Source organism: Colletotrichum aenigma (genome assembly GCF_013390185.1).
Source record: "Colletotrichum aenigma strain Cg56 chromosome Unknown KSG_Cg56_contig03, whole genome shotgun sequence".
NCBI lineage: Eukaryota > Fungi > Ascomycota > Sordariomycetes > Glomerellales > Glomerellaceae > Colletotrichum > Colletotrichum aenigma.
In genome coordinates this window covers 2,316,045-2,341,983 of record NW_023500909.1, presented here as the reverse complement: position 1 = coordinate 2,341,983, position 25,939 = coordinate 2,316,045, and the positions used below count along the sequence as shown (strand labels likewise).

General features: G+C 54.7%; 5 protein-coding genes across 5 annotated transcripts; 1 reads left to right on the top strand and 4 right to left on the bottom strand.

Annotated features, from left to right (window-relative positions):
• Nucleotides 1-921: 921 nt before the first annotated feature.
• Nucleotides 922-2,917, bottom strand: CGCA056_v004605 (uncharacterized protein; the record flags this gene model as incomplete). Its single annotated transcript, XM_037319860.1, has 2 exons — nucleotides 922-2,485; nucleotides 2,559-2,917. 2 exons carry the CDS (start codon nucleotides 2,915-2,917, stop codon nucleotides 922-924), a joined length of 1,923 nt encoding a protein of 640 aa, XP_037181058.1.
• A 1,432-nt stretch (nucleotides 2,918-4,349) lies between these two features.
• Nucleotides 4,350-6,712, bottom strand: gsy-1 (Glycogen [starch] synthase; the record flags this gene model as incomplete). The annotated part of the gene is made up of 5 exons (XM_037319859.1): nucleotides 4,350-4,455; nucleotides 4,509-6,064; nucleotides 6,113-6,388; nucleotides 6,441-6,538; nucleotides 6,610-6,712. 5 exons carry the CDS (start codon nucleotides 6,710-6,712, stop codon nucleotides 4,350-4,352), a joined length of 2,139 nt encoding a protein of 712 aa, XP_037181059.1.
• Nucleotides 6,713-12,883: 6,171 nt separating this feature from the next.
• Nucleotides 12,884-15,299, top strand: lsk1-0 (CTD kinase subunit alpha; the record flags this gene model as incomplete). The annotated part of the gene is made up of 3 exons (XM_037319858.1): nucleotides 12,884-13,074; nucleotides 13,132-15,018; nucleotides 15,074-15,299. The coding sequence occupies 3 exons, from the start codon at nucleotides 12,884-12,886 to the stop codon at nucleotides 15,297-15,299; spliced, it is 2,304 nt and encodes a 767-aa protein (XP_037181056.1).
• A 2,291-nt stretch (nucleotides 15,300-17,590) lies between these two features.
• On the bottom strand, nucleotides 17,591-19,147 carry CGCA056_v004602 (uncharacterized protein; the record flags this gene model as incomplete). Its single annotated transcript, XM_037319857.1, has 1 exon — nucleotides 17,591-19,147. The coding sequence occupies one exon, from the start codon at nucleotides 19,145-19,147 to the stop codon at nucleotides 17,591-17,593; it is 1,557 nt and encodes a 518-aa protein (XP_037181057.1).
• Nucleotides 19,148-21,055: 1,908 nt separating this feature from the next.
• On the bottom strand, nucleotides 21,056-21,470 carry pmp3-0 (Plasma membrane proteolipid 3; the record flags this gene model as incomplete). Its single annotated transcript, XM_037319856.1, has 3 exons — nucleotides 21,056-21,258; nucleotides 21,326-21,367; nucleotides 21,425-21,470. 3 exons carry the CDS (start codon nucleotides 21,468-21,470, stop codon nucleotides 21,056-21,058), a joined length of 291 nt encoding a protein of 96 aa, XP_037181054.1.
• Nucleotides 21,471-25,939: the final 4,469 nt, after the last annotated feature.

Sequence of the window (25,939 nt, the reverse complement as noted above, 5' to 3'; positions counted from 1 at the left end):
GAAACAACATAAAATCTTGCTCGCTGGGTCTTCACGAACCGAATACCCAGGAGAAAAGTGAGTGACGACGAAGCGCTGAAAAACAACATGGAAGCCTACCAAGAAGATCCCAACTCACGTCCTTTGCCGGGGACGATTTCCTTGAGTATTGTTTCGGTCCCAATTGCAACGGGTCATCATTGTTAACAGGCCAAGTCTAAACGCTTCCAATACTGAGTTACTAAATGTAGCCTCTAACGTAGACAGGCTGTGGGTGGACTCACAGGTGGTCGGGCATGAGTGTCGTGACTAACACAGCATTGGGGCTGTACACGTTGAAGATGAGCACTCACCTGCTCAAGGTTCCCAGTTTTTGCTATGAAACCGAGTCATGTTTCTTGATAGTCGCTTTTGAGCTGTTGATAATATTTATTCTCACATCATACTTACACTGCTGAAAAACGACGAGAATCGCAGGTACTGATACCCAATACAACAACGATACCTAAAACATGGCAACTTGTGCACTCAGAGTACTAAGGAACAAATGACTTTGATTCACCACAACTCCCTTGCAGGCGTGGCAAGCGGATTTTACATTTGGCATGTCACCGGTGATCTGCTCGGTATCGAAATGCTTCAACTAAAACTGTGCCACAGGACCTCTCTTTACTCCATAAACCGTCGGGGTATAGTATTGTTACAAGCGTAGCAGCGGTAGAGCATCCTAAGCCCGAGTCGAAAAGCAAGAAGATGTGAGAAAAAAGCAAATTGAGTGACCCGCCAAGTTTTTGACCCCCACCGACCTTCTCGGTGTGTCTGTCCCTTTCCAACCCTCGTCATCAAAGCGTCTCTGTGCGACCTCGCCATTGGCGAAATATCGTGTCTCATGACATGAGAGACATCATACCATTCCTCCCCTCTGTGTGACCAGCCCGTGATTTACCGCCACAAGTCCGCAGACTTCTTCTCATTGTTGGCCGTGCTCGGTCTCGGCCAGTAGTCCTCGTCACTTCCCTTGCTTCCGCCTGTGCTTTGGCTGGGGATGGCCATGAACATACCCGCCCCGTTGCCCACCATAACGCTCTTTCTCGCCGCGGCGGTGTTCCATCCAGAACCTGCAATGTCCGCACCGAGGCCATAGGAACTAATCGGCCGGTCACCGTGTGCGCTCATGCTACCGCCTCGGCGATGGCCACTAACCGGGGCCGTTGGCTGAAGCATCACTGAGGACCAATCGAGGGCGTCGTCTGCCTTGCAGTAGATGGTCAAAGGATGAGAGAGCGGACCGGTTCCAGCGAAAGGATTCGTCGAGCTAAAACGTTGTGACGCGCGGACGTTGGAGGCCGCTGCAAAGGGCCGGGGAATTGCCATTCCACCACTATTGGGAGGGGCAAGGCCGCCGCGGCCGCCGCTGGGCATGCCCGACATTGGCCGGTGGGATGTGACCGAATGGGAGGACTTAGGCCTAGCATTTCCGCCAAACGAGAATGGTGCTTGGGGCCGCGGCAGGCCCTCTAGCTCGTCCTGGAAGTACTCGTCCAAAACGTAGACATCTCTCAGGTTGGGCATACCATTGCCTCTGAGAGATGCAGCTAGATATGTGTAGTAGCTGGCAGTCACACTGGAGAAAGGTCCTGCTGAGTTGGCGGCGGTGATCTCGAAGCGGAGCGACTCCAGAGAGGTTGACGCAAGCCGTCTCGTTTTCGGTCCGCTCTTGAAGGCCTCGCTCACCGCAGCCTCAATTGCAAGTGTCTGTAGGCTCTGGGCCGCAAGTAGAATTTCAGCCAACGTTGCTGGATGGACACCCGTGTTCAGCAGAGAGAGAACGGTAAGGATGTTGCGAGTGTCGGGACGGCTGAAGTACTCAACCAGACCCGCGGCGGTGACAGATGGGGTGTTGCTGAGGATCAGCTCCTCCAGGGCTGGGAATGGAGGCAAGTCCTCGTTGCGGGAGAACACGTCGTCTGAGAAAGCGTGAGAGTCCATCACCTTGAGTGCACGGAGCTTTCCAAGATTGGCCAGCGCATGCCGCAGTACGAAGGGGTCCATATTGATCTTGTGCAGCTCCAGAACCTCCAGATTCTGCCAGATACCGCCATTGGCCAGCTTGGACAAGCTGCTCTCGGAGCCTCCATGGTATGACATCTTTCGGATGTCGCGGCATCTAGCCTCGACTTCAAGTCGAAGGGTTGCATAGCCGTGCTCGTCGGAGAAAAGACCCTCGGGGAGGTCGACATAGAGAAGATTCGGGAGCACGTGGATGATGCGGGCCAGGTCTGCCGTGGCAGCCTCACGGAGCATGTAGGGCACCTTGAAGTATCGAACTCTCGAGCCAAACCGGGTGGGGTCTTCACGCAGCGTCCGACAGAGCAACTTCAGGCGAACAGTTGGGGTATCTTCGGGGTCGGCATTGCGCTTGAAGAAGGTTTTCCGCTTCCGCTGCTCGGAAAGGTAGATTTCGCGGGGGCAGTAGTGAACGGCGTCGATTCGAATGCTGTGGTACCTGTATGGAGACAACTATTAGCCAAATGCCCGACATCTCAGCCTTGGGAGAAGGGGGAGGGGGGCTTGCTTACAAGGCGGCGTTGGCGACTGAGTTCCATTTCCAACTGACCCGTGCGCAGCTTGCGAGATCTCTCAAATCGCATAGCATGCAGGCGTCGAAGATGGCGCTCGTTTCGCAGGTCTCGTAGGTCTCATCTTGGGTGTGCGGGCAGACGAAGGCGAATATGCGCGGAAGAATATCTTTTGGCAAATTTTCGAGGAGGAAGGTGGAGGCGCGGCTTGGTAAGTAGAGAGGCGAGGTGTTGTTGCGGAAGTTCTGCTGGACCTGGTTGGAGTACTTGGACAGCTGGTGGTCGGCAATGTCGTGGGACTGAGAGTGACTCTGCACGTGCTGCTTCTTCTTGTCCTTATCCTTCTTGAAGAACCTCATTTTTGGTAATGGCCGAATGGCGAACTTCATGTTGGAGGGAAAAGGAAGGGCGGCGTCGGCGCGACGAGGGTGGTATTAGGGGATTAATATATTAAATCAACGGGTCTGCAGTCGCATTTGACCGATCGGCGTCGGCGCCGGTGGTTGGTGCGATGGACTTGGGTGCGGCAGCGGGCAGTGAGCAGCGAGCGAGGCTTACTGCGGCAGGGCCAACGCTACCACGAACCAAACTTTGTAGGTCTGGTGGCTCGGTCAGCTTTTTATCTTTGTCGCCGTGTGCTCGACGGCTCTCGCTCTGCAAACGAGGGGTTTTCTGTGGTTGCCCGTCTTAAGTAGGGAGGTGGTGGTGAGGTGGTATGCGCCGTAATACCTTCCAGGCAAAGTTCGCGCAGGCTTGCCTGCTTTTGGGGGAGGTGCCAACGGTTTTGTCTGGGATTTCCCGGTAAGTCATCGCCCCCAAAAATGGCAGGAGCCATGCGTGCCCCCTTTTTCCAAACTTCAGATGAAAAAGTCCGGATATCCGCAACCAGTAGTAGCTCTGGTTGGTACGGACACCAACCAACGTTGGCCTTGTGTGTTGCTATAAATTTCACTCTACATGCAGGTGGGAAATCACCAAGCAAACCGAACAAAGATGGAGGGCCATTGGAACAAAGGCTCGAGCGATGCGACCGCGGGAAGCGGCTACCAGGGGAACTTTTAGTGGCTCCTTGGTGCAAACTAACCTCCTTGGTTCCCCCCATTCAGCTTCCTCTCCACTACGAGGCGCCCTACACTTCTAGGGACCCCTGGGCGCAGCGGCCATCAGCGTGTGGGGAAGGAAAATGACGTTCCCCTGATTCGCTGCTCATGCCCTTGGATCCGCAGCGGCCCCTGAGTCCTGGAGCAACGAGCACGCGTCGATTCACTGCTCATCACTCTTACCCTTGGTGCCCAGCCGATCCTCTACTCTTGAAACGAAACACCACGCCTTGCGCTTTGCTGGCGTGCTGCCTTGCGCCTCCCTCCAACCGCCCACCGATGCGTCGTGGCACCTTAAATGCTACCGTGAAATAAAGCCCAATCGGCAGGTAATGCAGTGTCATTTTGTCCACTATCTCTTCCATAAAGGAATCACCTTAAACCAATCTAATGCTCAGTATGCTACTCTGCTCGTACATATCCATGTTCGTCCATGCAGTCGGTCCACAAGCCCTACCCTATTCTTCTGCCTCGCCTTTCACCTCTCCGTTTCTCTTAGCATCCCATTACGTCCATGTCCATATATAGAATCGTCATTTGCGACAGGCTGGCCAAGAGGCTGTGACACCCACACTCAACCACCCGGTATCGCTTTGTACATATCTCGGTTGTGACCCCTCTTCGTCCCCCGTATCACATCTTCCTGACATGAATCATGTCTTGTGGTTGTTGATGAGAAGTGTTTTGGCAATCAGTTGCCGTTGAGCTGCACTCCGTCGAGAGGGCTAGCAGGGCCCGAGGGACGCTTGGCACGGAGGGTGAGCGGGAACGGGTATTCATCGGGGTCTTCCTCCTCACTGCAAATGCTTCTTAGCCTCCTTCACGGTATGGGTAACTTGATAAGACTCACGGCAACTTCCAAGCGACATAGTCCTCGGTGTTCAGTCCCTCCCTGCCCTCCTGCAAGCTGGCAAAATCACCAGGAGTCATCATGCCAGTACGATCCCTAGGAGAGCCAGGCACCGAGAATGGCCGTGAGATCTTCTGCTCGACACCCGGGATGAAGTCCTCCTCCTCATCGCCGCTGAACGAGCCAGGGTAGGCTCGGCGCAGCGCCAATTGACGGGCCTTCACGTACTCCATTCCCATTCTCTTCCAGTCTAGCAGGTCGCTAAGACGCTCCGTGCGGTTACGCTGGTTGATACGTTGGCGACGGCTCTTTTGACAGAAGTCAAACATGTGAGTGGTAAGCTGGTTTACGGAATCATCAACACCCTTCGTGCGGCGGTCGACAATGTAGATACCATAGTCGCTTGAATTCTCAATCAGCTCCTCCATGTAGCACCCGAAGCCAGACAAGTTCGTCGTGATACTGGGAACACCCATGACGGTGCACTCGGCCGGAGTGTAACCCCACGGCTCGTAGTAGGACGCGAAAATGCCCATGTGTGTCCCGCGCACGAACTCGTCATAGTCCAAGGGCAGTACCGGGTTAGCTGAGTTCAGGAACTCAGGGTGGAACACAATCTTGACACGGTCTGTAGGGTGGTTGAAGAGCTGTACCCGTCTGATCTGGTTCAGAATGGGATCTTCGCTGTCGCTGATCATGTTGTGGGTGACGATAGGGGGAAGGCCGTGGCGCTTCATTGCAAACAGACGCCTGCGGATCAGGACACGATCCTGGCTGCTGATGAGCTCCTTCTCATCAGGCATCGGGTCACCGTCGTGCCACTTGAGGGAGCGCTCGAAAATACGGCGTCCAATGCCTTTCTCGATAATATCGACGGTATCACGCAGAGACTTGATAACAGCCTGCCCCTTGAGCGCTTCGACCGTCAACGAGGTGGTCTGGGCCGGCATGATAACAAAGGCAACAACAGTCATCTTGCTGCCGGCAACCTTGAGGCGGTGGTTCAAGCGAGCCAATGACTCGATGAACATATCAACACCCTTATTTCTGAACTCGTACCGTCCGGCCGTGAAGAAGTAAAGGGTGTTCTCGGGGTCGAAGTCGTAGTGGCCGTAAAAGTGTCCGCGCACGAAATCGTGGATCTTCTCCTTGGCTTGCTGGTGCAGGTTTTGAAACTCGTGCATGGCGGAAAACTTGGTGACGTTCAGTCCATTGGGCAGCACGCCATCGGGTTTCCGCTTGAGCAAGTGCTCGCTTTCGTATGCGGTGATATGAGAGACGGTAGTGAAGACATCGCAGGCGTGCGCGGCAGCGCGCTCGATGCAGTAGCGGTGGTAAATGCCACGCTTTCCGGCTTCAGCGTCAACATCGAACCATTGCAGGTTGTTGTAGAAGTCTACAGAACCAGCGCAAAGGTATCTTCCCAAAAGCGTTGCGTGCGTCGTGAAGATGGTGGTCACGTCGATGCGGCGCTTCTTCGTCAGGGGCAGAGCCACGCCGGCAAGCCATTCGTGGAAATGCGCAATGACGGCTTTGCTCTTCTCGTGGCAGACAAACTGGGGAATTGGTCAGCTTCATCCTTGAGTTATCTGGAAGCAGCTTACCTCGCCCAAAAACCACGCGACAAGGTATCCGAAAACGACAGCTTCGTTCGTTTCATCATCATTGGGTGGCGAGGGGATGCTGGCGACGTTCCACAAGTCGGTCTTCCACTCGTCCAAGAAATGGTACGCAGTCTTGGTGTCAATGAGCAGAACTCGAGGAGCGCCATCAATGAGCCATCGACCGTAGAGGATGCCAATGCCACGGTCCCTCATGGACTGAATCGTGGCAGCAAGTTCGGGAGTGGTCGGTTCGAGCTCCTCAACCTCAACAGCAGCCTACTGCCTATCAATACAACGTAGCTACGGCATCTAGAAGACGTTCTCTTACGGAATGGTGGTTCAAGGGACCGATGAGGGTGTAGCGGTCGCCATATTCCGCCGTGGTTACAGGAGCTTTGGACTTGATGACGGAATAGATACCGCCAACTGCACATGGCACGAATGGGTCAGCCCACTGCGGAGACGATAATCCGGGGGGTCAGGCGTGGGGATGGTACCTCGATGAGCAACCTCAGTTGCGATTTCGAAGAGAAGGTGGTTCTTGACGTCGCGAGGAGGACGATCGGGGTTGTCCCGAGTACCTTCTGGAAGAGTGGACATTGTAGAAGCTTAAGGGGGGTTGGAGATGCTGTTGACGAAGCGTCAGTTGGTGTAGATGAAGAGGAGAACAGCTTGAGAAGTGATGGCAGCGACGAAAGGCGAGGGTAAAGAAAGAACGCGAAAGCTGCAGTGGAGTGGCAGAAAGCCAATTGAAGGTTGAATGACGCAAGTATGCAGGGCGTACTGACAGGCAAGGTAAGGTAACCAAGGCGACGCAGGCGAGAGGTGAAGGACGTCGGAGCTTGGGGAAGCTCCCGAGATGGCGTGCAGACGGACAGGGCTTTGATTTAAAGACAATAAGGCGTGTGGGAGAACCTGGGCGAGACAGACAACAGCGGGCTTAAGAAGGGCTGGATGGCGGAAGGAGAAGGGCAAGACCAGAGAGCTCTCTCGAGAGGAGATGTTTGCGGGGAAGAAAGGTTTTAGCTACGAGATTGTCTTGGGGGAGAGTGAGAGAAGGCGCGCGGGCATTGCATTGGCAGGCCTGGCCTGATGAGGTGGTGGTGTGGTTGTGGTTGGACAATCCAGTCCGGTCCAGCCCAGCTTCTCGCTGCATGTACTGTTCCGGGTACTGCGCAGTACCTTGCTTCGCTGCGACGCTAGCCCCGATACCTCTAACAGCTAGCTCCTCTCCTCTGGTATCTGGACCGGGGAGAATACGAATGGTCAGAGGGAGGGAGTGGTCAGGCAACGGAATGGCAACAGCAGCAGCAGCTGCTGCTGCGAATAAGCTGCTCAGAGGACGACTTCCCCGTCTCCATCTTGTCTGTTCCCTCGGAGTGCGGGTGAAGAGGGGGGGAATACTGGAGCTGCAGCACGATTCAATGGGCAATGAATGGACGCTGGAGGGAGAGCTGGGGACGACTGTGGAACAATAACAGCGGATATTACAGGGCCCTAGGCCTGTCTGAACTTTCAACTTTTGAAGCTACCGCTAGCGGGAATCCACAGTGAGGTGCAGTTTGGGGTGGACTTTGGTCACCCAATACCAGGGGGGTACAAGTCCAGACCACGCGCATTCTCAACAAATTCTTTTCCCATATTGCCCTCGCCGAGTCGCCGTCCGGTATCCGTACTCTCTCTCTCTCTCTCTCTCTCTCTCTCTCTCTCTCTCTCTCTCTCTCTCTCTCTCTCTCTCCGCCTTGTTCTGCTCTGTATCTTGTGTGTGTTTGCTGACTTGCTTCTCGTCCCCTACGGCATCGCCGTGTGTGATGTTGCCGCTCTTATTCTCCGAATGCGACTCTTCATGCGCCACGAGTCCTGACGAACCCGATATTTGGCGCGCGAGAATTCCCGTTGCTATTACGGGAAACAGTGAAAACTTTTTCCATGCTGCTGGCTTCGTCCGAACGCCGAGGAGTCGCCTTGTAAAGAACCCTGGGGTTACTTTCGACCCTCTGTCTTGCTTCTACATCGTAATTCTGACCCAGATCGAAGAAAACCCCAGAGAGAAAAGCGCACGGGAGGCTGGTCAAGGTACCTGGGCCGTACCCAGCATGGGGGCGGCTACCTGTGGAATGACGGCCGGGTAGCGCCAGCGCCAGTCTTCACGCAATTTTGATAGCTGTGGGTACCTGATCAAAGCACTCGCAAGCTGTTGCGAGCTTCCTCTGGAGATGCTTAGTCAGAATGACGACAGTCTTTGCGGGGTTGACACAGCTCCCCAGACTCTGTCTGCGAACTCGCAGTGTTAGTGTTGCTTTCTGGGGTGACCTGTGCCTGTCAGGAGATTGAGCGAGTAAAGAAACGCGCGTGCACGGCGTCCAATCAGTGTAAACAATTCGAGCGAGCTGCAGACTTCGAGCCTTGTTCTGCAACCCTTGATTCAGAGTTGCTGTTGCTTGCGATGGCGTTTTTGCCAATTTCTATTTGTCCTTCGTTCCGACCAAGCAAAATTTTCCGGTACCCCCAACTGTCGTGTCTCACTTGGAAGTTTTTTCCTCTTCCCATCTCGCCACAGTCTCTCACTAGCTATCCTAAGACACAAAATTCCAAGGCATCGCGGGAGTCTTGTTTCCATCTCGCCTTGCAAACTCAGCCCCCAATGGCCAAGATCGTGAAATGGTCCACGAATGCGTCCGGATACACCCGCCAGACGACGATCCCTTACATCACCTACTGTGTTGATCTTGCAAAACCTGGTTGTCCGGGAATCGGTCTGTGACATTCCTGTCACTGACATCTCAACCATCGCTAAGGTCCCGCCCGAGCCAAGTTGACATGTCGATCTAGGCCCTCGTCATGTCATTCAGTTGAGCCTTTTGCGATTCTTAGACGTCCGAGGGCTGAGGCATCGTCGGTTCAAGTGTCACACTCCACAACTGCTACCTATCTGAAAACCAAGCTGTTGTCTCCATTCAAGATTCATCACCCCGTTCTATGGAGTTAGGCACCGATGCCCGAGTGCGGCATCTGAGGCTAAGCATACCCGCCCTCCACTATTACTGCAACCGTATACCTTCATACCGATAAGCTGGGACTTTAGCCAGCCCCGCGAAACAACAAGATATATCTGTAACGGTTTTGACCGTTGTCCTTTGACCCGATTCATTCTCATTGAACGTATTCCCACTGACACGGATGCGGACAATACTATCGCTTCATCTCGAGATCACGATAACACCGACCTCTCTTCAACCGCACGATCATAACAACAACTATTCTCCTCCAAGCTCAACGCAAGCGATTGTCTTTCAGATTGAGAAATAGCTGTAATTCACCACGCGAAACCCAAACGTAATACTTACCGGGAATGTGGCGTCTGCATAGCTGAAAATTCTTTAGAGTCCTTAGCTCCAGGGTCTTTGGATGGCTTGGCCCACACGATCATCTTCAATTCCAGGCTTTGTGCCTTCAACATCATTCTAGGTATGATGTTAAAATGCGTTGATCAGGCAACGAGCCTTTCTAGTCGGGCGATGCCCTCTTACATCGCAGCAGGGGTTAATCCTAAACACAGCTTCAGTCATTTCGGTGATCATGTCAACAGGCCGAGACTGCTTCACGAGGTGCAGCCAATTCCTCAAGGCATGGTAATGTCTCAACCTGATCAAAAATCTCAACTGCCACGGACAACACTCAGGAAGCCTCAGCTGCCATGCTTGCAGCGACTGCTTACGGGGCCCAAGCGCTTGCGGCCGGCACTTCGGATCACATTCCGCGTGCTCCATCGAGACGCACTTGGGAGGAAATGACCAAGAGACTGGAATTTGAATAGTGCCCGAAGGACGCAGAAGTAACCCCAAAGACACCTATTCAGGCAAACGTGCAAAACAAGACACCCTTACCCTTGGCGGATTCTAGAATTTGCTGACTGCCGTATATGAAGAAGCCATCTCCTGGCTCGCTTCATAGCTGCCAGTTCAACAAGGTCACAGACGTGACGTCTGCTTTTGAGAAATATCCGATATCCTTCTCGGACTAAGTATTGAAATGTGGCTAGGGCACTCATGATGCCACCGAAGGCAAGTGAATATAACTTTGACTGTTGAACGCCGTTGTCGACGGTGGATGTGATATCCTTGAGGTAGCATACACAGTGCTCAAGGTATGAACACTGTACGGATGTGCACTGTCCGCTTGGGAAACTCCGTTTCACGTGATTTCACTGTGGGATCAAGGTTTTCCCCCTCGGCCCACGACACTTCCATTTGATTGTCACCGACCAACGCAACCCAAGACACTACAACTGATCCCCAACCAGCAGGCGATGACGCGCGATTGCGTCTTTCCAGACCATCAAAACATGCGATCGACTTGAAATATCTCACGGCGGCTTTTTTTTTTCGCAATGGATGCAGGGTACAATACCGCCCACTCCGCGGGCGAGGGATTACGGAGCTACGGAGTTTGTTGCCTGAATGTGCCGGAGGTCTTTCAGAGCATGGCGTCGTGAACAAGGCTATGGCGGCGGTTTCCATGATACTCATCAGGCAGTTTGACTGTACTCTCGCTATGCAATATTGCCACATTCGCAAAGCCATGCACACGGCCAACGGACGGAAAGGCCTCGGTGCCGCGACTACCCACCCACCAAGTCTGGCCATTGTACCAGCTCGACCGGGTCCGACAACGAAATCCAGCGCCGTACCCGGCTGCTGATTATGCGGAGAACGGCGACAGAAGCCCAAGACTACGTCGCGAAAGACGACGTATTCAAGCGATGCCCAGCGGGTCCGAGCCAGCCGGTCCTCTGATGCTGGCCCATGGGTTTTTTTGCCTCTAGATTCTGAGGAGAGGAAGGCGGCGGTTCTACGCACGGCGGGAGGAGTTTGAATGCGGATCACTATGGGAACTTTTTTTCCCTGCCTGTGGAGGACGCCTTGAGATGCACGCCCGATCTATCAACACGGTCCGTGTCGGGCGACATTTGCAACCGTTACCCTGTGCAAGACGGCCATGGTTATGTGTTTCTATCGACGCTGCCATCATGCTGTCCGTTTCGGCCCTTGCCACTCGGGCAGAGAACACTGAGCAGCAGGCCGAATGGTCTGAATTCTTCTGCCACCGTTCGAAGCAGGTGCTCCGGGACTGCCACTCGTCGGGCGTGGCTCCAGGAAACTCCAAGCAAAACCCGGCCACGTCCGGCTCGTAAATCGTACATAGTGAACTTGTTGCGTCAGTCTTGTGCCCAAGTATTGGGTATCGGCGGAGAGGAGGACAGATAGTATGCTAGGATTTTGGTCTATCTCTCGGTTCAGGCTCAGGCAAGAGCTGGATCACCAGTTGATGCTTCCAGGCGTCACAGGACAAGCCAAATTTTTGCCATGGGAGCATCGGTGGAGGTTTTCCCCCCTTCTGTGGTTCTGCAAGTGCACCAAGTTGGGTCGGGAGAAATGGAATGACTGCCGACTTCCTGACGGTTGGTGGTGGCATGCTACAGCGGTGTACGTTCACCAAAGCGCCTACCTGCTGCTCACTCTACAAAATCCGCACACATGCGGCAGATTGGGCTGGTGCAATGCTGCCATCTACGCTCCAAGGCGAAATATCTGCTTATCCACCTGTTGCCTGGATTTTTTCTGCCGACTTCAGCCCCCAGATTCTGTCTTTGGTGGTTCGCATCACCACAGACGCCCACCTCGACATCTGCATATCCCGCTTAGCAGGGCAGAGTGTCGCGTTATCGGAAAAACCTCGGCTGGCAACGTGCTCGCATTGCATCTAAAAACTCAAATCGAATTGCCTGCCACGATGGAGTCCTACCACCACAACCGACCTCGACATGTCGCCATGAGAGACGACCGCAGACCAGGCGATGAGCGCAGAGACCGAGGCCGAGCTGGTCGAGAAGTGACACGCTCCCGCAGATCTCCTTCACCTCCATCCCGTCGACCTCGGGATTCCGATAGACTGCCAGACAGCAAACCGCGCGACCATCCCAACGACAAGTCACAGCCTTCCTCCCGAGACCACCACAAATCCCGCGATCGTAGCCGAGATCGCCCTCGCCGTGCGTCCCCATCGCCTTCACGTCGCGACAAGTACAAGGAGGATATCCGCGATCGGTCTCGTGGCCGGGACGCCGTTGACTCGCGGCGCGACTCCCGGACCCGGTCACATAGGGATCGCAGCCGAGGGCATCCCCGAGGCGACGGCCGTTCTTTATCGCCCTCTGTGAAGCGAACGAGAAGTCGAAGTACGGACCGAGCTACTGCAGACAAGAAGAAATCAAGACGAGACCACAGCCCTCGCCGTGACCGCAAAGACTCGGCCCCCCTTGCGGAGTCACGGCATTCTCGCAGCTCTCCTCGGCCTTCCAGACGATCACCTAGCCCCGATCGCCGGGATTACAGGTCAAAGAACAAGGAACGGAGCCGACGCAACCGCCGGAGCAGGTCACGCTCGCCTGGTCGAGACCGACGCGGCCGAGACTACTCCCTTCCGCGTCGTCGCGAGCCATCATCGACCCGGAGAAGGGACCGATCTCCGCTATCAAACCACCGGCATAGATCCCCTGCACGAGAGTCTTCGACATCCGTCAGGGGTGAGCGACGTCCGGCATCGCCCCGTCGTAGTTCCAGAGACCGCCAACGTCGCAAGGAATCTAAGTCTCGTGCATCCTCTCGGTCCGCTAGTAGGGGGTCGAGTCGACGAGTGCCGCAGAACGAAGGTTCACGCCAGCCTACAAAGTCTCAGCCATCCTCCGGCGCGAACAGCGTGGAGGTCAATATGGGCGGCAGAGGCAATCACAGGGGAGGCTTTGGGTCTCACCCTGGTTCATTCAACCAACAGTTCAGCGACCCGCGCCAATTCTCCCAGTCCCCGCAGCCGACTCCAAATTCTTACAACGCTTCCCCAAACCACTCACCCTACGGTGCTGGTAGAGGGAACTGGGGCTCTCAGCAATTCTCCCCGACACAGTAAGTTTTCCATCATTCCACCATCTCGTTTTGATTCGTCTACTCACATTCGCATAGTCAATACCCTCCTCAGTACCCTCAATCCAACTTCGGACCCCCATCTGGACCACAAGGCTCGTACACACCAAACCAATCGTTCTCACCGCCCCCGAGTGCTCCAACCGGACCTATGCAGCCATATTCCCAGGGCAACTTCCGCGGCGGCTTCCGCGGCGGCGCTGCGTTCCGAGGCAACCAATTTGGATCCGGTCGGGGGAACTACAGAGGCAATGGTTTCAAGAGTGCGCAGTGGACTTCCAACAACCATGCCTCTGCTTCTCGTGGCCAATTCGGGCAAGCGGATGAAGCGAACTCTCAGCAGTCCACGACTCCCGCACAAAGCAACAAGTCAGACGTCGGCGACAATGCTGCAGAGGGCGAAAACCCTTTCCGGCCATCAAAAGACATGCAAGTGGAGGACACTACTCCGTCCGAAAAGACCGGTGAGAGCGATACCCAGCGAACTACCAGAGCGCCGCCCGTCGGCCCGGCTGCTCAGTCGTCGTCGAAGTTCAGCTTTGCATTTAAGGCGTCTGCAAAGCCCACTCCGACGGCGCCTAAGCCGGAGATCTCTCAGAAGTTCAATGCCGTCCCTCAACGACGTGAATCCACTCACCAAAATGATTCGAGAGACCACGACCGTGATCGCGACCATGATCGGGATCGCGACCACCGGGACAGAGATCGAGACCGAGACCGTGACAGGGACCGTAACCGAGAACGTGATCGCGACCGGGACCGGGAACGGGACCACCGCGACAGAGACCGGGATAGAGACCGGGGTCGGGACAAGGAGAAGGACAAAGCCGCCGACAGAGACATCCCTCGCGGGGCTCCGACCGAACCTGCATCGGCCAGAGCTCGCCAGGATTCAAGGCAACAACCACCCCCTGGGCCCCGTCAGCCCCCTGCACCAAGGACTCGCAAGATCAAGAAGACTATGCGGCGGCTCAAGCCTGGGCCGGTATTGCCTGAAGACCTGAAGACTTCAGATTCAGTTTACTTCCGCAAGCCTGGCAACGAGTCTGTCGTCGGTTCGGGCACCTATGGCAAGGTCTTCAAAGCTTTGCACGTCTACACCAAAGGCTTGGTCGCTCTCAAGCGCATCCGGATGGAAGGCGAGAGAGACGGGTTCCCGGTCACAGCCATCCGAGAGATCAAGCTTCTCCAGTCACTACGCCATACCAACATTGTCCAGCTACAAGAGGTCATGGTGGAGAAGAACGACTGTTTCATGGTTTTCGAATACCTGTCCCACGATCTGACAGGTATTCTGAACCATCCTACCTTCAAGCTGGATGCGGCCCAGAAGAAGCACATGGCCAAACAGCTTTTCGATGGCCTGGACTACCTACATAAGCGCGGAGTCCTCCATCGCGACATCAAAGCCGCCAACATCTTGGTTAGCAGCGACGGAATTCTCAAGCTCGCAGACTTTGGCCTCGCACGATTCTACGCGAAGAGACACCAGCTGGATTATACCAATCGTGTTATTACCATATGGTATCGCTCGCCTGAACTACTTCTCGGCGAGACGCAGTATGGCCCAGCCTGCGATGTCTGGAGTGCTGCCTGTGTCATGGTGGAGATCTTCACCCGCCATGCCATATTCCCGGGGGATGGAAGCGAGATCAACCAACTGGATAAGATCTATGCCGTTATGGGAACACCGAACAAGGCAGAATGGCCTGGGCTGGTGGACATGGCTTGGTTCGAGTTGCTAAGACCAGGTTACCGCCGGGCGAACTCTTTCGCCGACAAGTACCAAGACAGATTGCCTCCTGCCGCCTATCGCCTGCTGGCCGCCATGTTCCGTTACGACCCTGCGAAGAGGCCGACAGCTGCAGAGGTCCTCGCGGATGAATACTTTACCACCGAGGAGCCTCCTCCAAGGCAGGCTGTTGAGTAAGCATTTCCACCCACAACTGTTTAGATGATATTCAACTAACAAATTACATAGGCTCGCTACCCTGGACGGTGACTGGCACGAATTCGAATCCAAGGCACTCCGACGCGAGAACGAACGCAAAGAAAAGGAAGCTCGGCGCGCCGCAGCGGCGTCCGCCAAAGACAACAAGTCTAGAGAGAGAAAGAGGGAGAACGACGCTCACGATGAGCGTGGGGAAGCTAAGAGAGTCCAGCTCGAAGGCAAGGCAGCCGTGCCTGCCGAACGCTCGAAGGCCTAGAAGACCTGCCCATTTTGAAGCTGAGCTGCCTTGGCTTCTGCCAGACGTGGTGCAGCGCGTGGAACGGCTGGCCATGGCGGTACACATATATCCTACTTAACACACAAACCTGCATTTGTTGCGTTGGCATGGCGTTGGGGAACTGAAACTTATGGTTGAACGAGAAGGCATAGTTGCTTTGAGGCTTTATGAGCAGAGGGTTCGTTTTTTAAACTCGACATGTTTCATCGCTGGTCAGCGAGATTCCCCCCTACTAGATGGATTTGGAGACACGACGGATGGGCATGGGATGGCTTCTCATCGTGTGGCTGTAGGATTAGCTGGTAAATGCATGTGGGATGCGTCTCGGACTAAACTGTGGGCGTCGAGGTATGAATATACCAACAGATGGGGCGGACTCAAGCCATCTGTTCTTGCAAACATGACAATGCATCTCTATGTGATGGGCCTCCGGTACTTGATCAAGTCTGAGGTCGTGTTTGATGGTGACGAGGATACAGGAGGTTTAGATCAACGACCACACTCGTCTTTCGTTCCTCCCACACCACATGTTTCTTGCTCTCGCTATACTACAATAGAAAGTCAGTCTGGTGTTCTGCAGACTTTACTCTTATCGGCAAGAGGCAGTTTGTCTTCCCCAGAAAGTGACCCGCGTAGCTATCATGCACTGGTTTTGTTGATCTGCGTAACCGAATAAGACAACACCGGCAAAGATGAGAAGAGTGGTTAAGTTTGAGCCCCAGGCAACGAGTCTCTAGGAGGTAAAGAATTGCCTTCCTGCCTTGTTGCTCTCCCTCCTGCGTTGTCGCCCGAAAAGATTCAGAGGTTGGATCGGCAGCCATTGCATTGTTGTGCTGTCAAATGTTGACGTCCTCACCATCCGATTATATATCAAGAAAAGCCGTGAGAACCAGGCTGCTCGAAGTTGATTACAAACAGAGTCTCACTGAAAGTGAGGAGGGCTTAAGGGATGTTTGTTGTGTGTGGAATGATACCTGCTCTCATTGATGTGTCCGTCGTGCCTACACTGGTCGTTGGAAGGTGATGAAGACGATAAGGTCAGAGTCATTTATGGGTCATTATGAATCACTTGAAAGTATTTGGCTTGTATAATGGCAAGAAACCGAGGAGCAAGACCACATCCGCACTGACAGCATATGCGGAGGGAGATTGCATGATCGTCCCTTACCCCTGCTGGTTCGCAGCCAGGCGCAGGGTCGGAAACACTTTCGATGTTGTTCAGCCGCGACCTTTTATCAGCTCGAGTCTATGCGGGCTTTGGGTCGAACTAGCATCTGATCTGGGCTCCTGCGTCGTCCGTGGTCTCTGAGAAGAGTCGGTCGAAACCCGTGCGAATACGCTCTGGAGGGTATTGCAGACACGAACTCGCAAGGCCTGGGTGGAGACTCTTCAGCGTTTCCCTCTCGGGCCGCTGGTCTTAGAAGAGACTTCTTCTTCAGATCACATTTGGGAACATGAGGCCTAACGTAAGTACTCGTACTTATACCGAACAGACAACCAACGCCCTCCCTTTTGCGTGCGTCCGGCTCGCGAGAATGCTACGCCTCGTCATATCTCCGGGCAGTCATACGTATAAAAGGTAGATTAAAAGCAGGTATTCCAGCATCACAAATGCCTGAAATCGACTTGGTTTTCATTCATAAGGCTGGTTGGGCATGCCCATATCCACATGCAATGTTGGCGATACGTGCAAACTAGGATGTCGGATTCCTGACTGACTGGCTGTAATATGGTAACATGCTGCTCTTTCCAGCGCCTTTCATCTCTGGCCAATGATTAATTGCAATTGGGCCCAAAAATAAGAACACGGCAGTGAAGATCGCGACTCTGCGCCGGCTGGAGTTTTCAAACGAAAAACATTCTTGCTTTTGGATCTCTTATTTTTGGAGTATCTTACAAGCCAAACACACCTCGAGACAACCTTGCAGGAACACTCAATAAAACGCCGCATGAAAATCTCAATTTGAAAGAACCGCCAATCCTAGCAAACCATTTCCGCATCTGGCTAATCTGTGTATCATAGAAAAAGTCGTAAATCATCGTCAAAATCGTGAGCTGTACTGGTTACAGATGGCGAGACAAACACCCATTTGCGTCTCTTGTCCTTTTGTGTATGTCCTTTTGCTGTATATGGGTATCGTAACCTTTTTTGGTAAATCCTTTTTGGTTGCGGGAAACAAATCATCGCCGCTGCACCGTATCGTCCAGTCATGTATACCGTAAAAGGCGTCTTTTTCGCCATCTTCCCAAGTTGTCATCGTGTTGCCATCTCAAGCCTGGCCTTCGATGGCCTTTCCCTTGTTCTTAGTGTCAGTTGTCTTGAGCAGATCCCGCAAGCTTCCCTCGGCATGGCTCCTGGGAACACCGCCTTGAGCGGAAGTCGATCCCAATCCCACGATGGGCGGTAGTCTCCAAGGCACCCAGCCGGTGAGCCCCGCCAAGAGACCCCTGGTGTTCTTCGTCTGATCGAGCTGGGTTGAAGTTTCGCGCTGTTGTGGTTTGGACACTTCGTGCTGCAGTCTTTCGTCCAAATCTTTACGGGTATGGCGATGCACCACGCTCTCTTCTACGTCCGTCCGAACTTCGAGGTGGCTCGTCGAAGTCTTCGGCAGAGCCGGCTCGCTCACCAAAGCATTCGCCGAGCTTCGTGGTGATGCCTGGTTGCTGGCCGTCAGGCTCTGTCGTGTGCTCTCTAGCATGGCCGTCGCGAACGACGACGACTTCCTCCTGACCAGAGGAGGCAACTTGTCCTTCTCTTCTTGTTTCGAGGGCCTTTCTTCACTGACTGTAGACGAAGGCGTCGTGCTGCCCGACTTCCGAGCTGCTGCCCTACCTCGCACCTCTGCTGTAATCTCAGCTGCCGACTTCTTCTTGGACTTATCTTCCTCCGAAGACCGGCTGGACGACATGATGGTTTCAAGCGTCCCCATTGCTATGCTCCTCCTCCTACCATTACTGCGTCGCTTCCTATGTCTTCGTTCGTCATCTGATACGGCTTCCAGAGTAGGTCCCACACTGTGACGCTGGCGTCGGGAAGATGATGCGTGGCTGACGAAGGACGCGCCGGAGCCATGAGGCGCGACGTGAACTTCATACTGGCTACTCAATGAGTATCGAGACCTGGCACATATTTCAGCGATGCGGTCCAGGTCGGCGTTGATGTTGTTGTCCCCCTCCTGCGACTCGATGTTGGCCATCATGCTCTTGAAGCCGAAAGCCTCTACGGGAGGGAGCTTGGCCATAGCCTCTTGTCCTTCCAGTCGCTTCTTTGCCATTCCTCTGGCCATGCTTAGACCGCCATTTTGAGCCGACTTGCTGCCGCCAAAGGGTGTTCGCAGAGCAATGATGCGCCGAACAGATGCCGCCGGGCCGCTCACAACGGATGAGGTGGACCTTGGGCCAAGACCGGCGCTACCACCGTTGCTCCGATTTGTGCTCGTGGGTCGGCTATGTGAGCCAGAATATGTCCTGACGATGACTGGCTGTGAGTAAGTACTGCTTTGGGCGCCGGTAGACTTGGCGTAGCGGTGACGAGACGGGTAATTGCTATTGAGCTCGCGCAGAGCTGAAGTGCGGTGGGCGGCAGTGCTGTCGTCAAGAGGTATGGGCTTCCCCTCTGCAGTCGAAGGAATAAGTGAGGTCGAGGACGTGTTGGGTTGGAAAAGCGGGGGAAAAGAGAAGGTCAAAGAGTCTCGCGTCGCTTTCTTGGACGCAAGTGGAGGGAACGGCGTCGTGGCCGAAGAGCTCCGAGTATGAGACGCGGAGGTAGGATGGCGGGATTGAGATGGACCGGAATGGTCCTTTGGTGGGATCTTCCCCGAGTCCATCTTCACAGTGAATGGCGTGTCGTGGGATGGGCTTTATATGTGTACATTCATAAAGGCAGTATGAGCTGCTAGGGTAGCAGTGAGGAGCTCAGAGCAGGTGGTGTTTTCTGTCGTGCGGCGGGTAGTGAGAAAAACAGGAGAATCAGATCAGCGAATGCGGAGGCATGGCTGTGTCGGTTCTCGCGTGAACAAGTGTCGAATGTCGTTTTTTGACTGGGTTGTAGGTCGCGCGGGCGAGCATATGCAGGTAGGTTTTAGCAGCGGTGCGTCTCGTCCGTTCTGGATCTCTGGCCTTCCACTTTCGCCGGGGTGGAGTTGGGGAAAGTTGAGACAGACAGAAGCTGGCTCGTAAATCGAGGATGGAGAGAGAGAGAAAGAGAGGGCGGCGTGAGACAGACAGAGGCGGCCGATGGAGTAGTTGATGCGATGGTGGATACTGTCGAGGATGCAATCCGGATCGCCTCGAGGCGCGTGGACGGCGTTGACGCACGAATTCCCTGCAGCAATTGCAGTTCCTTCGCAGAGAGATATGGACTGGGGTCTCTGAGAGGGGAATGGGAGCAAAACAACAAATAAAGAGAAAAAAAAGAGGAGGAGGAAAAATGGCTTTGCAGTGTTTAGGGTGAAGTTGCATCCGGTAGCAGCGATAGGCGGGGGAACTACCAATAGCTGGGAGATGGTACTTTCAAGACACAGCAGACGGCGCCGTTTTTTGGTAGGTAGAAAGGCAACGCAAGTAGGCCTGTCGCCTGTCTGTCTCTCAATGTGCCCCGAAGCTGACTATCACACATGCGGGCAAGGAGCAACGCAGCACCAGCGAACGAGCAGGTGCGTGCTGCACGAGTGTCGTGGCTGCCGTTCAAAGGGTGGACCGACCCGACCCCCCCTGTCCACGACTGTGTCTTTCCGTCCAATGACAGCTGTCTGGGCCGTGCCAAACGAACACACTGTCGGACGGCCACACTGTCCCCGCTGCCGTTCTTGCTCCGGTTCGTGGTTCCCCTCCCCTCCTCAGGCGACTCGGGCCATTCCCAACCTGCCGTTCGACGCCCAGGCCACAGCCAAATCTGACCAGTCACCAGCACCAAGCAGCGCAGAGCTATGGCGACTGGCTAGCCACACCAGCTACTTACTTGCTAGACCAGGCCGTATCAGGTCGTTTTTCTCTCAACTGAGGATAGGTAGGAAATGACGGTTGACGTGGTCGTCTCTCAGGGCAACTGATGTTTACGGCTGTTCAAAGTGCAAATTGCTCGTACGCTGTCCTTTCCAACCCGTGTAAGACGTCAGAGCCGTGGGAAAGCGCATATTGCTTCGCCATCATCATCTTATGTCTCTGCCCTACCGACCGCCGCTGTGGACCCGACCACGGCCATTCTGGATCAATGATCACCATCCACATGGCCCCGGCCGGGCCAATTCTGCCGGCTCTTCCACATTCGTCCTCCGGGCCGTCGAGGCGCATGCTACCGTTGTCCTCGTCTGCATCTTCCAAGGTCAAGGTTGTTATCCGTGTTTCTCGCGGCCACCATGTCTTCAACTCTGCCTTGCCTATCGGGTATTTACTCTACAACGTGGCAATGGGCGAGGACAAGGTCGGATGCGCTGGCACACAGATCCGGCGCAATAACCTGCACACGCGCCAGGCACGCACAAGCCGTTGGTCACGTTTGGAGTACAGTGATTTGTTTTGATTTTTGCTTGATTAATCGTATATCCATGCCGTCGTCAAGTAAGCTCTCGCTCGTAAACCATATACCCTCCAAGCCACCAGCGCTGGCGATGCGTCGTGCTGCGTGGAAACTGGCAGCGCCGTCGTCATGTACTTGCCGCGTGGAAGCACTCTGCTGCAGCCACCAAAAAATCCTCTCCATCGCTACGCGCCATCACTCTAAACACCGATCGCCTTTAAGCCGTCGGTTGGGCAATCGTTCCGTAGCCCTGTCCACCGCTCTGGACTCTGTCGCTGTAGACACCAGGCGCGCGACCGGTCACTATGCGGCCCTCACGCGCCTGCTCGCGACGGTCGTAGTAGATGTATTCGACGTAGAAGGCGTGAATGTGTCCCGGGATGTATCCGAGAATCGTCAAGCAGATGTTGACGAGGAGATCTACCGAGCCGCGTCAGTTTATGCAAGCCAAGGATAAGAGCGTCGTGCGATCCATTGCGGCACTTACCCATTCCACAGCCAGCAACGGCATAGACGCCGACGGGCGGAACTGTAGTCAACTGTCAGCGCGAGGATTCTTGTGGTGCCGGGCAGGGTCAGGACGAACTGAGGATGGTGATGAGGATGAGGAACACAGCAGAGATTGCGCCCATTGTGCCAGTTTGTCTGATGTCTGTGGTTGAGTTTATGTAGGGTCGAGGATGATGCTTGATGAAGAATGTCCAAGTGTGAAGACGAAGAGGCAAGATCTGCTAATCGACTGAAGTGCGTTCAAGGGTATCACAGTATTGGGATTGTTGTTGCGGGACAAAACGGTGACAGTCCCAGCCGAGGCGGACAGAAGCTTAAATGCACCGACCAAGCTCAGACACACAAGGCAAGGAAGGCAGGCGAGCGGCCAAAATTGCCGTGCCTTGTCTTGTTTTGGGTAACAGATTGCGTGTATGCCCGGACGCCTCCCTCTATTGCCAGCCAATGTTCTGGTCGAGTCTCATCGTGGCGCGGACTGGACGGCCTGTGAATGACGTAACCTGCACGTGTCGTTTCACTTCGCCAGCAACCGAACCTCGCGCTCGCGGTGCCTGCCCTGGACTGATGTATCTGAGTCTACCTAGGCCCCAGCCGGACCTTCTTGCTGGACGCGACCCTCAACACCAAAGATGTCAAGTTGACACAGTTGGGTGGGTGTTGGCAAGCGCTCTTACTTAACCACCTTCCTCCTATGCCCTGGGTGGCCATTGGGGCCTTTTATGTCTCGGTCTCGGCCTCGGCCCGCTGCGCATTTCTGTCCCACAGCGCCTCCTGATCACTTGATAACAGCCGTCCACCAGTCTGATCCCTGGGTGAGGAGCTGCAGCGGCTATCATCACATCCACCCATTCGGGAGGTCGACTTCGGCACCACTTGGGGCCCAAGCTCCCGGCCACACACACCCTTCGCGGCAACAAACCTCGCAAACCCGCTATGAATAGACGCATCTCATTGTGAGGCACCTGGTGAGGGGATTGCTGCTCTAGGGATAGCTTCCTGGCTGCACCCTGTGCCTGAGACATGCAGTCTGCCCTTTCCCGGGGAGCCCAATCAGATGGAACTGCGGAGCCATATCTCGAGCCGGATGTCCACGTCCACAAGGCAGATAAGAGTATTGAGCTTGAGCAAAGGTGCGATTGCGATGACATGCTGCTTGGCTCGAGCACCAGCTTTCATTGCCTGACGTAGGTGACGCAATTGTTCAGATTGAGCTTAATGGATCCTGACGAAACAGCCCAACTGCGAGGCACTCGATCGTCCGGTGGTTGCCAACAACGCGGGAGGCATGATCTTGAGCTGAGTGTCGCTTTGTTGTAACAGTTGTAGACAAGCTGAACATTGCTTTCAAGTTTGAGAGCTTATGTGTCATTGACAAGGCATTCATAAGACACGATACCGACGGCCCCCTCAACCTGGATCGACCGCTGGCTGTACCAGGACCTAGGAACAACGAGATGTATCCGGAACATCATCCGGGGTTCCGTACTCCTCCTGACAACGAAGCCGGCTGTCGATCACAGGTGCAGAGAAACTACACTGCAACAGGGAACAGCGCTGCGGTCGTGCTTCACAGCCAGCATTTGAAACGGCGGGACGCGTAGCCGCACAGTCAGCCACGACTAACATGCGCAAACAAACAATACCATCAGCCCACAACGTTTCCATAACCGGTCAATTGCCTTTCGGCTTGCTGCCAACTTCTCCAGCCGGGGGGCTAGACAATCGTGGCAGTTTTGGAGCTGAGATTCACTGTCGCAAAGCAGAAGGCGATGTCAAGCTTGATCCAGGCACCACGATGTGAGAGTTTGTGCACCCTTGAGAAGGAGGCAGACGGAAATGAGGCAGGCCGGCGGACGGGCCATGGTTGTCGAATTCGACCCCCGAGCGGTTTACAGTCGCATGCCGCCGTCACATCGGCGGACAACGGAGTCTTCCGCGGGTGCCGAAACCCCCCAGTCGAAAGCGACATGGCAGAAGAGTGATTCAAGGTCCAGAGACAACGGGCGTCTGCGAGATTGTAAGCGGTGACTCGAGGAAAAAGGCTGGAGAGATATGATCGATTAAAATTGGCAGAACGAGGCTGTGATCTGGTGCCGAGCTCTCGTGTAGTGGAATTGGGCTCCGATATTACTGACGATCAGATTTCCAACATACGTCTGGGCAGTGCCACGCAGAGTTGATGCACGAGATGTTCTCAGCACGGCGGTTGATGAAGTCGACGACATTGGTGGGCATGTATGTCAACCGCTAGCTCCCTGCCAGGCTTATCCGTATTTGAGGGCCCGTCGAAAACGGTGCGGATCAGAAACGAGACACTTCTTCCAACCTTCTCGAAGCCAGAGCCCTGTGAATTAGTGTCTGAGCCGTTGGATTCGGGGATTGGTTCAGGGCAGGCGCATGTGGCAACACCCCTGAAATTCTAGCTAGCCTGTTCCATATAGCTAGAGGCCACCGGCGCGCTGTTCTGAGTTAGACCATCCAATTCAATTGGGTTGATCGATTTGATGGTTCTCGATATTTGAGCGAGCGACATTTCGCGATGGGTAGACTGTGGGAACCCCATTCGTTTGAAGCTTGTCACGTCGTGCCGTACCGAGCTGGTTCGGCATGCCGCTCAAGCAACCGGCGCGGCGGTTGCACTATCATCGCCGTACGTGTGCCGACAAAGACAACACGTAGGGTCGGGGTAAGGATGATACATCATTGTGGACTGATCCCATCGGAGCGAAATGACGCCTCGCCTAAGTCGGCAAGTCAGGGTTTGGTTGTGTGGAGCTCTTTTAACGTTCCTCTTCTGCAACACAACTGGTCCAGGGAGCTGTCGACCACTCCAAACAGCGAGTGCTGTGCCAATGTTCCTCATTGGAGAATGGAGATGTACCCCGAGAGGCAAAAAATGGCGATTGCAAGAAATCGAGAGCTTGGATGCTGAAGCTCTTGCTCCCCGGGACCGTTGGAAGAGTGAGCTGGTTACGGAAAGCTAGTTGGGCGTTTCCACGTGGAAGACAAGGAGATGCCAACCAGCGACCGGCGCGGTGTGGCACGCAGTTTGCCCATTTGGGACTCTTTCTGATACTTGTACTATGCAGTAAGCAGCGAAACCACAGCTCACCTCAATGATGGTATGGAACACGAGCCAAGGTGACAAGGTCGTCATGTAGGCAGTGCGTGAGGCGCAGCGTAGGAGGACGGCAGAGAGAGAGAGAGAAGGAGTTGCAAAGATGGAAGGCTGCCTCATCTCTGTGTCCCACACCCACTTGTTCGATTTGGCAGTCGTTCCTCACGGGCCAAGTCGCCGCCAATGGCCACTTGTGTTCGCGGCCTGCTCGGCGAGTGGAGGTCGATGATGTGTGTCGGCGTAGCTTCAGGTAAGGTGTCTGGAGTATGGTAAAGCACGATTGGTGTGCTACCTGCCAGCTCTAACAGAACTGGGGCCAGTATTGGCGATCCAGCAATGTACACAGTACGGTGCGGTCCAATTACCGTAGAGACGGTACCGAGCAAGCCTGAAGAAGACCTGGTCGTCGACACTTGTCCTCTGGCCGAATGTCGACTGCTGTTCACATGTGTGCAGCCGGAGACGTTGTTCCCACTCCCAAACAAGAATGCCTTCGTAGTGTCCAAGTGTGTGTGTGACAGAGGCGCATACGGCGCCCTCCCTGGCGAGTGATGGAGGTCGACACACGGCTGGGACACGCTGTGCCGCTTGTAGTTGCAGTACCCGATACCTTGGACTTTTGAGGGGGACGTGAGTGACGGGTTCGTGCCGGAGAGACGAGGTGAACCGGAACAGGAGGGCCCTGCTGATAGGGAAGACCCAGGCAGCCGGCGACGGCGGCGAGGAGCCTATATGCAACAGAGCGTGGCTATGTCCAGGGGTTCCCTCCCGAGGTGAAAGTCATCGGAGAGTGGACGCGTCGTGCTCATTAGAGCGTGGCCGTCCGCTGTAATGGGACATACGAAGAGCGAGATGCTTCGGTTTAAGCCCTGCTCTGCAAGCCAGTAGCATGGCCATTATGCCATTGTTGGGGGCCAACGAGTGAATTCCCATATCTTTGTGTTTGCCAGGCCCCTTGGCGGATGCCTGCTTATGATTCATGACCGAATACAGATACACAGACAAGCCGCCGGGTTTGAAGTCTGGTTGTCAGGACCGCGAAGAGTCCCGTCCTGCAATGATACCAACACGAGACGGCCTAGCGGTATGACGGGTGGACTTTTCAGAAGCACATTCCGTTCTTTAGCATCGAATCTTGCCCCGTTTTTTCTAGCTCAAGCGACAACGGCAAGAGTTTCTTGGCGCGCTGATGCGGCTTCGGCGGCCACGCTTGCTGCCCTCTCCGAATGTGCGCTTGCATCTCTAGTAGCAGTCCCATCAGCACACATGGCAGTCGGGACATCCAAGCTGTAAGGTTACCTAGCAGGAGAGGAGAGAAATTGGCTGGACGCAGGTCAGACTGCTCAGGCACGGGCGCAGTCTCCGGGCACAGCACTGACGTTGTCCCAAGAGGACTAAGGTAAGGCAAGATGAGCCAACAGACACGCTTCGGTACCTCGGGACCGCTGCTGCAGCAAGACAAGAAATTGACTT